Source organism: Coenobita brevimanus, chromosome 6 (assembly GCF_032717465.1).
Source record: "Coenobita brevimanus isolate Jiangsu-jjx chromosome 6, ASM3271746v2, whole genome shotgun sequence".
NCBI classification, from domain to species: domain Eukaryota; kingdom Metazoa; phylum Arthropoda; class Malacostraca; order Decapoda; family Coenobitidae; genus Coenobita; species Coenobita brevimanus.
This window is the reverse complement of record NC_136959.1, coordinates 66,518,593-66,532,443: the sequence shown is the minus strand read 5'-3', so window position 1 is coordinate 66,532,443 and position 13,851 is coordinate 66,518,593. Positions and strand designations below refer to the sequence as shown.

At 41.6% G+C, this 13,851-nt stretch overlaps 1 protein-coding gene across 1 annotated transcript in view; it reads right to left on the bottom strand.

Moving 5' to 3' along the window:
- ktub (Tub domain-containing protein ktub) overlaps window positions 1-13,851 on the bottom strand; it is a 315,976-nt gene that overhangs the window by 16,862 nt on the left and 285,263 nt on the right. The window contains exon 4 of the mRNA XM_080272862.1: window positions 1,592-1,788. Coding sequence (XP_080128988.1) covers window positions 1,592-1,788 — 197 coding nt within the window. The remainder of the gene's footprint in view (window positions 1-1,591; window positions 1,789-13,851) is intronic.

Here is a 13,851-nt window from a genome sequence, read left to right as displayed (position 1 = left end):
AATTTAGTAATATTCAGTGCATGTATTATGGGATCTCAGCTTAATCCTATGACGAAATTGCTTAAGTGAATGGAGTGAGGTGGTGTTGGGAAGAACTTAGAACCTCTCAGCACTTGTTCTTCCCAAACTCTTTCACCAGCTTTGAAAACTTCTCTCCCCTCTCAACACGACAAATGAGCTCGAAATGTTGACTGTACGGCAACTGTGGCAGCTTCTTGACGCCATACTGCTTAGAGCGCTTCACTGGGGGGTTGGGAGGGGCCATGGCAGGTAGGAGGCAGGGGGAAGTTGCACAAAAAAGGCAGGTAACTCTCGTACTCCACGGCGACAGTCTGTAGTGTGCGAACTGGCGGGACAAGAACAACAACAACATGGTGGCATTAGTATGCACATATGCCACCAGGGATGCGCGGTGATTGGTTGTTGGGTCTCGATTTTCAGTTTGAATGCCGCGGTTTACGGTTCTCCTCAGTAAAGGCCCACTTGGGTGCCTAGATCCGCGATTTTTGTGACTTAACAGTGATTTAAGGTTGCCGGCAGTCTGACAGCCACCTAACCGTGATTTATGAATCCATGATTTATGAACACGCGATTTACGAGGATTGAGTGTACCATGATAAACAAGGTGCTCAAAACTGACCCCTGGGGCATACCAACATTCATGGGAAACTCATCACTCAAATCTCCATTCACCCTTACCTGCGTGCGAGCACCCACATACATGGCCATAACCACCCTAACCAGCTACTCCTTGATCCCATGCTTTCTCTTTGCTCACTTCATCACCTCTCTTGGGACTATGTCAAAGGCCTTCTCCAAATCAACAAAAACAAAGTCCAGTTCCCTTTTCTTTCCTATATATTTTTCCTAAAGCTGTCAAACAGTGAATATGACATCAGTGGTCCCTTTGCCCAGCATAAACCTAAACTGCATCTCATCAATATTCACTCTTTCTCTAATCATACCTTCTAGAACTGTCTCCATTTTCTTCATTATTTGGTCTAAAAGGTTTATGCCCCTATAATATCCTCTTTCCAGGCAATCACCCTTCCATTTGTACACATTTATAATTACACTCTTCAGCCAATCATTCAGACAACACACTCATATATAATCATACTTGTCAGGTCAGTGACTAACATTACTCCTATAATATCTCCTGAGGCTTTCAGTATTTCCGCAGTCAACCCTGACACCTGCTGCCTTCCCCACCTGCATCCTGCCTAGTGCTCCACTCACAGTAGTAGCGTCAATCAAAGGCCAAAGGCCAGACACTTGATCTGCAAGCTCCAAACCTTCCATGTCCCAGTCAAACTCCTCATTCAACAACAGGCTATAATTCACTCTCCATGCATCTTTAATACCCTCACTGTTCACTACTACCCTTCCGTCATCATTCTCCACACAACGCTCACCTATGATATTCCTATTCCTGGGCTACAAAAAACCATTTTGCTTGTCACTCAGTGCAAAGTCATCCAATGGTTACACTACATAAAATGAGTGAACAGTGGGTGCTCCCACCTACTGTACCATGAAACCTTTCTGACAAAAACTACTGAGCCAAGAGTAGCTTGTATGTGGTACTAACCGCACTACCAGGGCGGCCTTGCATTCCAACTTCCTGTTGTGAGACAAATGCATGGGCTTGTGGCAAGACCAGGGCATGTGGGGGCTCATCAGGGGAGGCTGGGGAGGGTGAGGGGATGATGGGGGTTGATTCCTGGTCCTCAACATCACCGTCAACAAACCCACTCAGCTGTAGGCCTGCTAGCTTTCTTTCAGTTTCTGTTGATACAAGATAAAGAAAAAATAAATAATTTAATGATTTATATCACATAAGGCTACATTGGCTATAAAAGAACAAACTTTAGATGTGCTCCCTCTTATAGATAATGAAAAGTTTATGACGAGGTTTAATTCAGTATAACACATGATATCCAAACTCCATGGAATAATTAAGATTAGGAGCAAATGACACCTATGTTAGGACCAGAGAATGTTGCTTTTAGAGTTAGGTTCAGTCATGTTCATCTTGGTTTGCAAGTAACTCTGATAGGGTTCTATAACAACTTCAAAATTATGCATTTCTGAAGCTCTTTACATCCATAACTCTGATTAAGTTATATTACTGTACTTCAATTATCACCCTGACCTCTTTTTCCATACAAGGATGCAGTAAGGCAGTTCCTAGAAAGCAAGATGAAACCTGACATAAGGAGAGGTATCAACACTGCAGGGATCACGCTCTCATTCACTCATCTTGCCCCTGGAATCCTAATTCGACGGTCTGTCTCCGCCTCATTAAAAATACAAAACTGTTTTATGAGCGCGAGTTCTTGATGTTCACTTCATAAACATTCCATCAATACTGTAATTCCTCAATTAACACTACAAGAATCATAATGTGTTCCTCAACACTATGATTAATGAACTCTGAAGTTGTTTGAAGGCGATGAGATGGTTAATACTACCGGGAGGCCTGGGGGGGGGGGGCAACACCCGTTAGGAAAAGTTTATGGGGTTTTACTTTTCTAACATGATCAATTTCTATCATAATTTTCTTTCTGAAATTAATCGTGCTCCCCCTCACAAAACCCACGTTTCCCCACCAGTTCCCTGTTATCGGCTGAGAAGGGGGAGGGGGATAACCTGAACACCATTGATTTGCGACAGGTTTGATGGTTAAATTCGACTGATGAAACACAGTCATAATTAAAATCTATGATTGTCCGAAACGGCAAATCGACCAAACTTTTGTGGACCAAGAATGTTTATATAACAAACTACTACTTCGTAAAAATTCTACAAAATCTTTACCAAACTATCTACTCCATAAAAGCCTTTGTTCTCAGTATTCATCATGCAAATAATAACAATGTGAAGTCTTGCCATACGCACATGATCAGACCCCCCTTATGCATGAGCACAAACTGCAAGCAAGTAGGTGGTTCACTTCTAATAAAATATTGCAATAATCGTCATCCATTTAAACTAGACTATTATTCCAGCATTATTATGCAATAACTATGAGAATTTGAATCATGCTCAAATTTGAAACTTTTCTAATACGGTAATTTCACGTCGCTGTTTAAAATTAAACTTACGCACACGCATACGATATCAAACCTTGTCAGCTCAACACCCGCTGTTACCATAATGCGCTTCTTTCAGATACCATTATCAGATCTTTCCAGACTCAACAATGCTGCACTTGCTTACTGGTATGTCAGTATGTGAGTAAATATTTTTTTTCTACACTATGGGCTCCCCTGAGCATTTTAAAATATGTCTGAAGTCAACTGAATCAAAAGCAGCTTTTACATTTATAGCCAAATCGTTTCTGGAGACTAATATTTAATCTTGTAGCTGCTGTGAGTTTCTTATTAGCTTAACAGAAACACCTTAGCCACGAGAAAAACCAAACTATGGTCAATTTTCTCTTTCCTTATTGAAATATTGTCAAGGATATTCAGTTTTATACACTATATTTTAGTCGCGCTCGTATAACTGAATTTCAGCCGAATAAAATCGCCATGTATTAGGCAGAACCACAGAGCTCTATAGTATGGTGGGGCTTTCTCATGGGTAGCATGTTTGTGTCCGCCGCCAGGGCGGCGCTGGTGTAGTGGCAGCCATATTACACCACGCCTGCTACCCGCGGTTTTTGTACTGAGCGCTCAGAGGGTTTTTGAAATGAGCCGATGATTCCGGAAAATATAGTGCCATGGTCCACTGTGCAGCTTACGGATTCAAAAATGGGCACACGAATTCATCGAAGAGAGATTGCATTACATTTCACATGAAATGTTGCTAATTCTTTAAGATTAATGCCCCCTGGGGAGGGACGGAAATTTTCTTCCCCAGTATCCCTGCATGCATGTATGAGGCGACTAAAAGGGGCCCATTTATCTCCAATCTTTCCCTCCATGTCCTCTTCTCTTCTGTTCACACTCTCTTGTAGATATTTCCATGTTTCTTCCGGCCTTTATCAATTTAGACATTCGGTTTCATGGCATGGATAGTCTAAGAACTTCCCACACCAGTTCAGCACCATTACTTCGACGTAAAACAGCTTCAGCATCACTATCACTTCAACGTTAATGCCACATCATCTTTTCCCTTTCTGCCATTACCTTTCTCTGCCTTAGTGTCATAAAGGGTAAGTTTTGCACTGCAGGAACCTATGGCGTTGTTTTATATTCTTGGCTAAATGTACCCCATATAATTCGCTGAAGCAGAAAAAAAAAACAATAACAGTCCATATATATTTTTGTATTATAAGCGACGAGTGCGAGTGTTTCAATATGGCGGCCAAAGTCACACGCTTGCGATGGAGATAGGCCCTCCATACTACAGAGCTCAGTGGGCAGAACGGATTCAAGGTACTGAATTTATCATGTTCACGAAAGGATTAATGGTGTTAATATTAACAATCTGCCAAGCTCCCACACTCATTCAAATGAATAAAATCGTCTGTTATCATCTAGAACAGTGAATTATCCCAACCATGAATGGGTTAATGGTGACAGTATTATCTTCCAGGCTCCCATGACTAGTTCAAAACCTGATTAAAATCGCCCGGCGTTACTTTCAATACTAAAGTCACGTAGACCACGCGCCAACCAGGACTCACAGCCACAAATGTACAGGGAACTATAGCATAATAAACTGTGTCCTAACTGTATTTTTCCCCCCAGGAAGGACAAGGAGAGGTGGGTATAGAAATTTCCCACGTCCCTTGTTCTTCTTGCAAGCCGAAATCTGATTTACGAAGAGGAAGCTGATCGTAAGTTTGTCTCATTCTACTCAAGGCCGATATATGTACTTTTCCTTTAACTTAGCCTAAATTTCCCGTCTCTCCAAATCAGTATCCAGATATCACGCTAGAATAACACTAGATTATGATCCTAGTCACCAAGATGTGCTATGAGAAGTCTGTCAGGCCGCAGCACTGTCTGAACTAGTGAAATCTGTTGCTAAAGGACGAATATCCGGACCAGGTTAAGGTGAAAGAACAACATTCACTCAATCTACGCTGAATAAAATCGTCAGACGTTTGGTGCAATGGAATACTAGAGTTGTGCTGACCATCAGGGAGGTAAATGATGACAGTAAAAACCTCTCTCTCTCTCTCTCTCTCTCTCTCTCTCTCTCTCTCTCTCTCTCTCTCTCACACACACACACACACACACACACACACACACACAAAACAACAAACAACAAATTTCACGTCCACAAAAACACATCCACACATCAGAAAAAAAGAAAGGAACAAAAACAAGGCAAAAACTTAATAATCTGCGAGTATCAGCTGTGATAGTGAGAGAGAGAGAGAGAGAGAGAGAGAGAGAGAGAGAGAGAGAGAGAGAGAGAGAGAGAGAGAGAGAGTTTTAACTGAACAAATGAGTTGAATATTACACACACACACACACACACACAAAACGTATACTCTCTCTCTCTCTCTCTCTCTCTCACTCTCTCTCTCTATCTCTCTCTCTCTCTCAGCGTTAATGAAGCACAGGCTAGTCTAAATCACAGAAAAATTAATTAACCAGAGTAATGACACACAAAAATAAACTGCCTGAAACAGAGGGATGAGAAGGACGTGGGTTTAATCTTGCACGCTTTCCATTTTTGTGGTCAGTATTTTTTCTAATCTTTCGTTCTTTCTCTTTTTCCATCTTACCCCCTTCGTTGCCATGGCTCTACTGGAAAGAAAATAGTGACAGTAAGAGTACAATACTCGTCGTACTGGCGGGGTTACAGTGACGGGTACTTTCGTGGTTTATTAGTACTGGTACTTTATTATTACCAGCAAAACGCATGTGTCGGACAGGCACCAGCGAGGCCACTTAAATCCGAAAGCATTGAAATGTGGCCTTACACCCCTAGGATGCCGAAAGTATTGATGGCTATCTACCTACCAAGTTTCATGCCTTTATGACAAACTGTCTGGCCTGTGGCCCTCTTTTGAAGATTTTCGACATGCTGTACTTGGCACGTGTCAAGTGCCACGTGCACCGCCTGGGTGTGATAAAACCTGTCATAAACAAATCTTAAAGAATTGGGCTATCCTATGGTGCAAACCAAGCAGTGATCGGCCCTGTGGTTGCTGAGATATAAGCTTCTCAAAAGCGTTATGGTCGGGCCGCTCGTATGTGAGAAAATGGAACTACTTGGCGGGACTCGCGAGGGCTTCGCCCTCGCTCGTAATATTGGTATTATTGTTATTATTATTATTAATAATATTATTATTATTATTTTGGGTAACAGCGGATCCCAGGCTACGCTCCCGTATACTACATATCTTTGAAAGGCAGCATTTTACATGATGGACAACCCTCCAGTTACTTCCTAAGGGTTCAGATCGTAGAGCCTTAGGTACGAAATTCATACCTATTTGAGAGCTCCATCATCTGATCGACAGGCGTTCAGTAAAAGTCAAATTTACGCAGAGCACTTCTAGTTTGACAACAGCACTTCCCTTTTAGTGTTTACTGTAGTTTCGAGTCGCTTGATTTATTCTATTTTATTTATTTATTTTTTATTCCTGTTACCGCTAGCCGATTTTGATCAGCAAAGGAGACCCCTCATGCCGATGGGGTTAAAGGAATATCTAGAAAGAGTATTTGTTATTCTCTCTCTCTCTCTCTCTCTCTCTCTCCTAATTGGCAAAAAAATACAGCCAAAAGCACCAATAAGACCCTTGTGGCCACTGTCCCAAATAGTCACCCCTTAACCACTGATGGAAAAACATGGGCGTCGTAAGTCCTCGTTGCCATGGTAACGTAAACAAAACGCTGAAGGGAACAGCTGCGAAGGAGGTGGACTTATGGAGTGGTGAGTGGAGTTTGGGTATGGTGGAATGAAGCAGACAGATGAGGAGTGAGGTGGTTTGGTGTGGTGAGGAGGGGAGGGGAGGGGAGGGGAGTGGAATGGTGTTGCAAGAAGAAAATAGGAACAGAGTGAAAGGGAATGAAGTGAGGCGGACCAATATAGTGGACTAGTGTAGCCGAATGGAATAATGTGGTGTAATGGTATGAAGTGCAGTGCAATGGCGTGAAGTGGAGATAATAAATACACCGGAGTGGAGTAGGACATGCTATACGTGGAGTGGAGGTGGTGGACTGGTGATGTAAAGTGGAATGGCCTGATATAATGGACAATACAGCAGTTCTCTTGCCTTAACTCGGCCCAGATTATTGTCCCTTTGCAACTTATTTCATGTACCTTAATGAGAGAATAACATAATGGGTCTACATCCTTTCCACAGAATTTCTTCGTGACTGGCATCATATTCTAGTATTAATCCACTGTTACAACTAGGCATTCAAGATGGAACGATGGTGATTTTAGGCCAAGTTAGAGTAAAACGAGTATATACTCAGTTCACGTTAATCTGGCCAGAATTTACCACCTCTCCATCCTGAATGCTGAGATGTAACGATATGACCACTGGATTACTGTGCTAGTCACAAAGAAGTGCTGTGGGAAGGATGAAAAACCGTTATCTTATTCTCACACTCATCTATGTTGCAGTGCGGTGTCCTCAGCCCAAAAGGATGCGGCCCACAAGCTGTACATCGCTTATACCCACTTACTAATAATTTTGCTGCTATGGCCACACTGAGGTATCAGACTCAAGTTAAAATAAAACCATTTTCTTGGTATGAGCAGTCATCATCATCATCGTCATCATCAATCATCCAAACAATTGTTATCATTAACGATCTATCATCGTTCATTAATTATGCATCTATTATTATCATGATCATCATCATCCATCATCGTCAGCATAATTATCCATCAAACATCAAGATCACGACCATTATCATTTAGCAATCACTATTATCATAATCATCATCATCCATCCATCATCGTTCATTACATAGCAATCCTTTATCATCATCATCATCACCACAACTCTATTTCCACAATTATAAATAGGGTGGGGGGGCAGCCCAAAACAGGCAAGAAACAACACAAAAGAAGCTATTATCAGAGTGGCCTGGGAATTGGACCGAACCGCCATTCACTCGTCTTGCAAGGAACCAAGATAAGAGGGCGGAGGGAGACAGGGGAAGACGAGGGAGGAAGGAGGGGAAGAGACAGGTATACAGGTAGGTAGGTAGGTATGGAGAGAGAGAGAGAGAGAGAGAGAGAGAGAGAGAGAGAGAGAGAGAGAGAGAGAGAAACCTGAGGTACGAGGATGGGAGCGTGAGAGGGAGGGGATGGACTAGGAAAGACTGAGTTTTTTGGGGAAAAAATCTGTCAATGTAAATCTGAAGCAGCGAGAAAAGTTCTAATTTACGAGAGAGAGAGAGAGAGAGAGAGAGAGAGAGAGAGGTGGGTAGGTGGGGGCTCTCATTCATACGGCATACAATTAATACATTAGGATGCCTGATTTATATCCCCTTCTCTCTCTCTCTCTCTCTCTCTCTCTCCAAAGACCATCTCCCACTGTCGTTTCGGTCTCTTCACAACTCTGCCTCCCAGTCTCTGTACCCTACTCCTACTCTGATCTCTCCCACCCCTATCTTTCATCAACCTAGTTTACGATGATGTTAAAAACTGCCATAAAATTACCTACGCTCGTAAATGATGTCTTAAAACCTTTCCCCCCCCCTCCATACCTGCTCTCTCTCTCTCTCTCTCTCTCTCTCTCTCTCTCTCTCTCTCGCCACCTTACACCCCCATTCATTTCACTTCACAGACCTCTCCTCTTCACACACTCCTCACTGTCCCTGCACATCCCTCTCAATTCTTCCTCCACATCCCTCATCAGCCCTCATTTTTTCCCTCCACAGTCCTCCCACTTTCCCTCCGCATCCCACACTTTCCATCCACCGCCCTCACCACCGCTCGTCAGTTCCCACCAACCCATACCACACATACCCCACAATACATTCAACCACAGTATCCCACAGTTTCCCCCCATAATTTTAAAGGCATCAAAAAGAATGGGTTACTCGTTTTCTTTGATTAATACTTGTAGGGAAAAAATGGCTACCTATTGGGGTAAAGTTTCCCTCATTTTTGTCTTTCCCTTGTATATGGTCAGTCAGAAAGAAAAGCCTCATAAGCTGAATAAAATAGTTCGGCCATAGCAATAACATATTATGGAAGCCCCCCTGGTACGGAAGAGGTTACAAAGTCTAAGGGGATCGCCAGCCACGTTTCACTACATTAATATTTGTGCCTGTGTTTACCTCCACTGATGAATTTAGGAGGTTACCATAAATCGTAACAGCCCGTACGATACCTGGTCCCATATATGAAAAAAATCGTCTGCCAGTAGAAAGAAACTCCAGCCCCTTCACTAAACCAAATAAAATCGTCTTGCAGTACCGTGAAGAGTTTAACGCGTAACTGAAGAGTACATAAACTGTTTCTAACCCCTTTACAAGGCCCAATAAAATTGTTAGGAGGAAGAAAATTATACCAGTATATATATACTGTACACACACACACACACACACACACACACACATATATATATATATATATATATATATATATATATATATATATATATATATATATATATATATATATATATATATATATATATATATATATATATATATATATATATATATATATATTACGTATACACACACACCTCCATAAACCTATAACTGCATCATCTGCTCTATATAAACATGAATAGCCATTAAATAAAAGATTTTGCGTAGCCTATATTTCAAAATCTACACGTTCTTACTGTTTCAACTGTACTGGTATTCACACGATTCATATGCCATCATTCGCACTTCCAAATTTCATCCTTACAGTTTGATCAGTTTTAAGTTTTATTATTCACACTTCCAGGTTTCATCATTCACTCTGTCAAGCTTGAAAATCAGTTTCAAGGTGTATAACTCCTTATGAAGTTTTATCAGTTTCAACTTTCACCATTCAGTTTTTCAAGAATCATTTCCAAATTTTTGTGTTCTTATGCAGTTTCGTTTGATTTATTCCCTTGCAGGTTTCGTATTTCAGATCATCATCATCATCATCAATACCTTTTCCCCACCAATGACTGTGATGAGGCTGGGTTCAGATGGCAATGCAGGAGTAATTTCTCCCCCTCTCCCTCCCCCTCAAAAAAGGGGAGGGGGTGCATGTTATGTGCTTCTCTGTATATTATTCATCCACCTAACTCGACTCCCTGTCCGTTCCTTAACGTTTCCATACCTCATTTTCTTATACACTTATTTAAACCATCTTGTACATTCACTACTATCTCTATCCATAGCGTATTGTGTCAAATTTCATCATTCTCAGTTTCTGGTTTCATTTTCACACAGTGCCAAGTATCACTAACACTACCTCATGTTTTATTCTCACACTGTTTCGAGTCTCAGAATACTGCTTCGTTTCTGTAGTCTATCTCTCCCGTTTTCGTCAAAGTCTCAAGTTTCACTATTCACTGTTTTAAGTCCCATTCCTGACCTTAAAGTTTATGATTTTTAAAGAGCTATTATTCACGCTGATTCAAGCTTTAAGTTCTATAATTCACGATTGTGTAAAAATTTCCTGGTTTCAATTTTCAAACGTAAGCTTCAATATTCACTTTGTTTCGTTTCATGGTACAGGTTTCATAATTCACACGGTTTCAGGCTTCACTACTGGTATTTTAAAACCTCCATGAACCCCCTCACTACAAGGTGTTCCCTCCTATGCTAAACAAGAAAGTAATATGGCACTGGAAAAAAAAATCTCGAAAAGTAAGAGTTATTGGATTTTTTTTTTTTTTACTGTCATTAAGCTGAGTATGACTGTCGGCATCATAAAAAAAAAACTCATACTGAATTGGTAAAAAAAAATGGGGCTTCTACCCATTATTTCATCATACTAATTAACTGTGATGATATGGGACAAATAATGCTAATGTGTACGTCAATCACCACTAAGTACACTAAATACAGTCAACTACTATCAGTAATTACATACATATCCCCAGGCAAACGCCACACAATGCACCATCATCATCAGCTTCGTAATCAACATCAACACCATTATCATCATTATTATCATTCCAGCACCATCATCATTATCATCAGCACCACCATCATCATCAACATCATCATTATTATTATTATCAGCACCATCATTATCATCATCATCACAATCAGTATCAACATTATCAAGCCTATATATCATCACCATCAGCATCACTAATACCATAAATACGACCATCAACGGACCAAGACATTACACAGCACATCGAGGGGGTCCCACCTTCTACACTCTGACTTAGGACTTTTGGGGGTTTAACCTCTTGCCGTCATTCACACGCATATTAACCAAAACTACGAGTACATTATAACACAAGGCAACATTACAACAACACACAAACTATACACCATCAATAATAATAATAATAATAAGCAACACTACAATATCAAAACCACCCACACGTAACTCAATACCAAACATGCAGGCAGACATATTAACACTTGACATCCTAGACTTACGCAAGACAAAAACTCTCTCTCTCTCTCTCTCTCTCTCTCCTGGGGTTATACTGCGTGACCACGGTGCATGTCGGGCGCTCGTGACTCACAAAAGAGAGAGAGAGAGAGAGAGAGAGAGAGAGAGAGAGAGAGAGAGAGAGAGAGAGAGAGGAAAAAAAAATCACAAAACATCATATATACTGCCAAACGCCTAATCCCAGACTTCATCTCCGGGTACGATACCAAAAATACCTGCAAATCCTATTACCACCACTCCAACCCCTCCTCCTCCATGCCTTCCTCAGCTTTATCCTCTCATCCGATACCACGTTCTTGGTCTGCATCTCCTTCTGCCTTCAGTCCCTCCTCTTACCCTCCTCCGCTTTATCATTCCATCTCATCCTCGGTCTACCCATCAGTTTGGCTATTTTACTTTCGTTTCCTCCTCACACAAACTACTCCGTCCTTCCTCATGTACTCTCCACAATAACCTCGTTTTTGGTCTTCATCTCCTTATTAATTCCATCACCCTCACCTCGCTTCATCTTTATCTCACCTCCATACTATCAGAGAATTCTATTTCTGGATATAGGTAGCTAATATCTTTTTTTTTTTTTTTTTTTTTGTTATTTATGCAGAGTATGGCGATGTAAGATTTATATAACACAGAACAGGACAGGAGAGTAACTTGTAATAGGCAAAATAAATCGCTTAGGAAAAGGTGTTAGGGAACTTTCTTAACCGACGAGAATACGATCCCTAGTCACCATCCCTCATATACTCTTCCACTTGATCATTCCACTTCATTCTGGGCCTACCTCTTCATATTCTCCTATCAACTACACTTCCTCTTGGTATTATTTCCTGGTGGCAAAGTAACAGGGGAATATTTGGCACTGAATTAACATGAAAGGCTTTTAGTTTGATCTTAATGGCGTCAGAATGTTTTTGTCATAATGAGTGTGGCCCATCCTTGTAATTAACTGCATTAGTGAGAGAGAGAGAGAGAGAGAGAGAGAGAGAGAGAGAGAGAGAGAGAGAGAGAGAGAGAGAGAGAGAGAGAGAGAGAAATACGTGGAAAAAATTATGCGTGAACTCTGGGAATTGGGCATCTGAAAATAAGTACACGGAATACGACGCTAAGTTACCTGACTAACCGCGCCTCAAGAGCCATTCGACACGCCTGTACATGGATATGGTAGACGTGTATGGAAAAAAAGGTGTATAGAAAAAATATATACATAAGATCCGTTACTCGTGATTTGTAAGTTGGAAGGACGTATAAGTGACAGTGGTTGTGGCTGGTGTCAGGAGTAATGTGGGGGAGATTGTGTTGGGGATATGTATGGAGGGTGAAGGGAGGAGACGAGAGGGAGTGAGAGGGGGAGGGAGAATAAGGGTAAAGAGGAAAGAAGGAACAGCGAAAGGAGAAGAGGGAGGAGGGTACAACTCTGTGTGTGTGTGTGTGTGTGTGTGTGTGTGTGTGTGTGTGTGTGTGTGTGTGTGTGTGTGTGTGTGTGTGTGTGTGTGTGTGTGTGTGTGTGTGTGTGCGTGCGTGCGTGCGTGCGTGCGTGCGTGCGTGCGTGCGTGCGTGCGTGCGTGCGTGCGTGCGTGTGTGCGTGCGTGCGTGTGTGAGAGAGAGAGAGAGAGAGAGAGAGAGAGAGAGAGAGAGAGAGAGAGAGAGAGAGGATGATAATAATGAGCAATATGAGACGAAGAAATGAATGAAGAGGGGATGAGAGGTTTAGAAGGCAGACGTGCACTAAAGAGGAGAATGATGTAAGCGAGGAGAGAGTGGGAGGAAGGAGGTGAGACAAAGAGGTGAGGGTGACAGAGAAAGACGAGGAGGAGGAGGAGGGAGGGGAATAACAGATGGGAGAGATGGAAGAAGGTGAATGAAATAAAAAGGAAATGGAGAAAGCTAAATGGAAAAGAAATATCCATAAATTTCAATACATAAAATAAATAAAAACAAGGCCAGAAAAAATCAAGAAATGGAAAAAAAAAACAGTAAATAAGACAACATTTACTACATACTAGTAACGGTATGAAGCACCACAAAACGGATCATTCAGTCAGTGCAACACTCGCGTCCACCAATCGGCCTGAAGCCGGAATTTTAACCTTGCCCTGTTATCTTGGTTTTTATCCGATTGCTTCCAAACTCAAATTACTTCATCTTTGCCTGACTCTCAACCCTTGCACCAAGTTTGTTTCAAATTAAATCATTTTTTAACCTGAACTTGGTCTGTGACTTTGACCTTTGCCCTACTACTCTCACACCAGAGTTGCTTCATCTATGGCTGACCATAACTCTTCCACCAAATTATGTACATAGTAAATCTTAGTTAAAGGACCTAATCTTTGACCCTGCCCTATGACCTTCGCC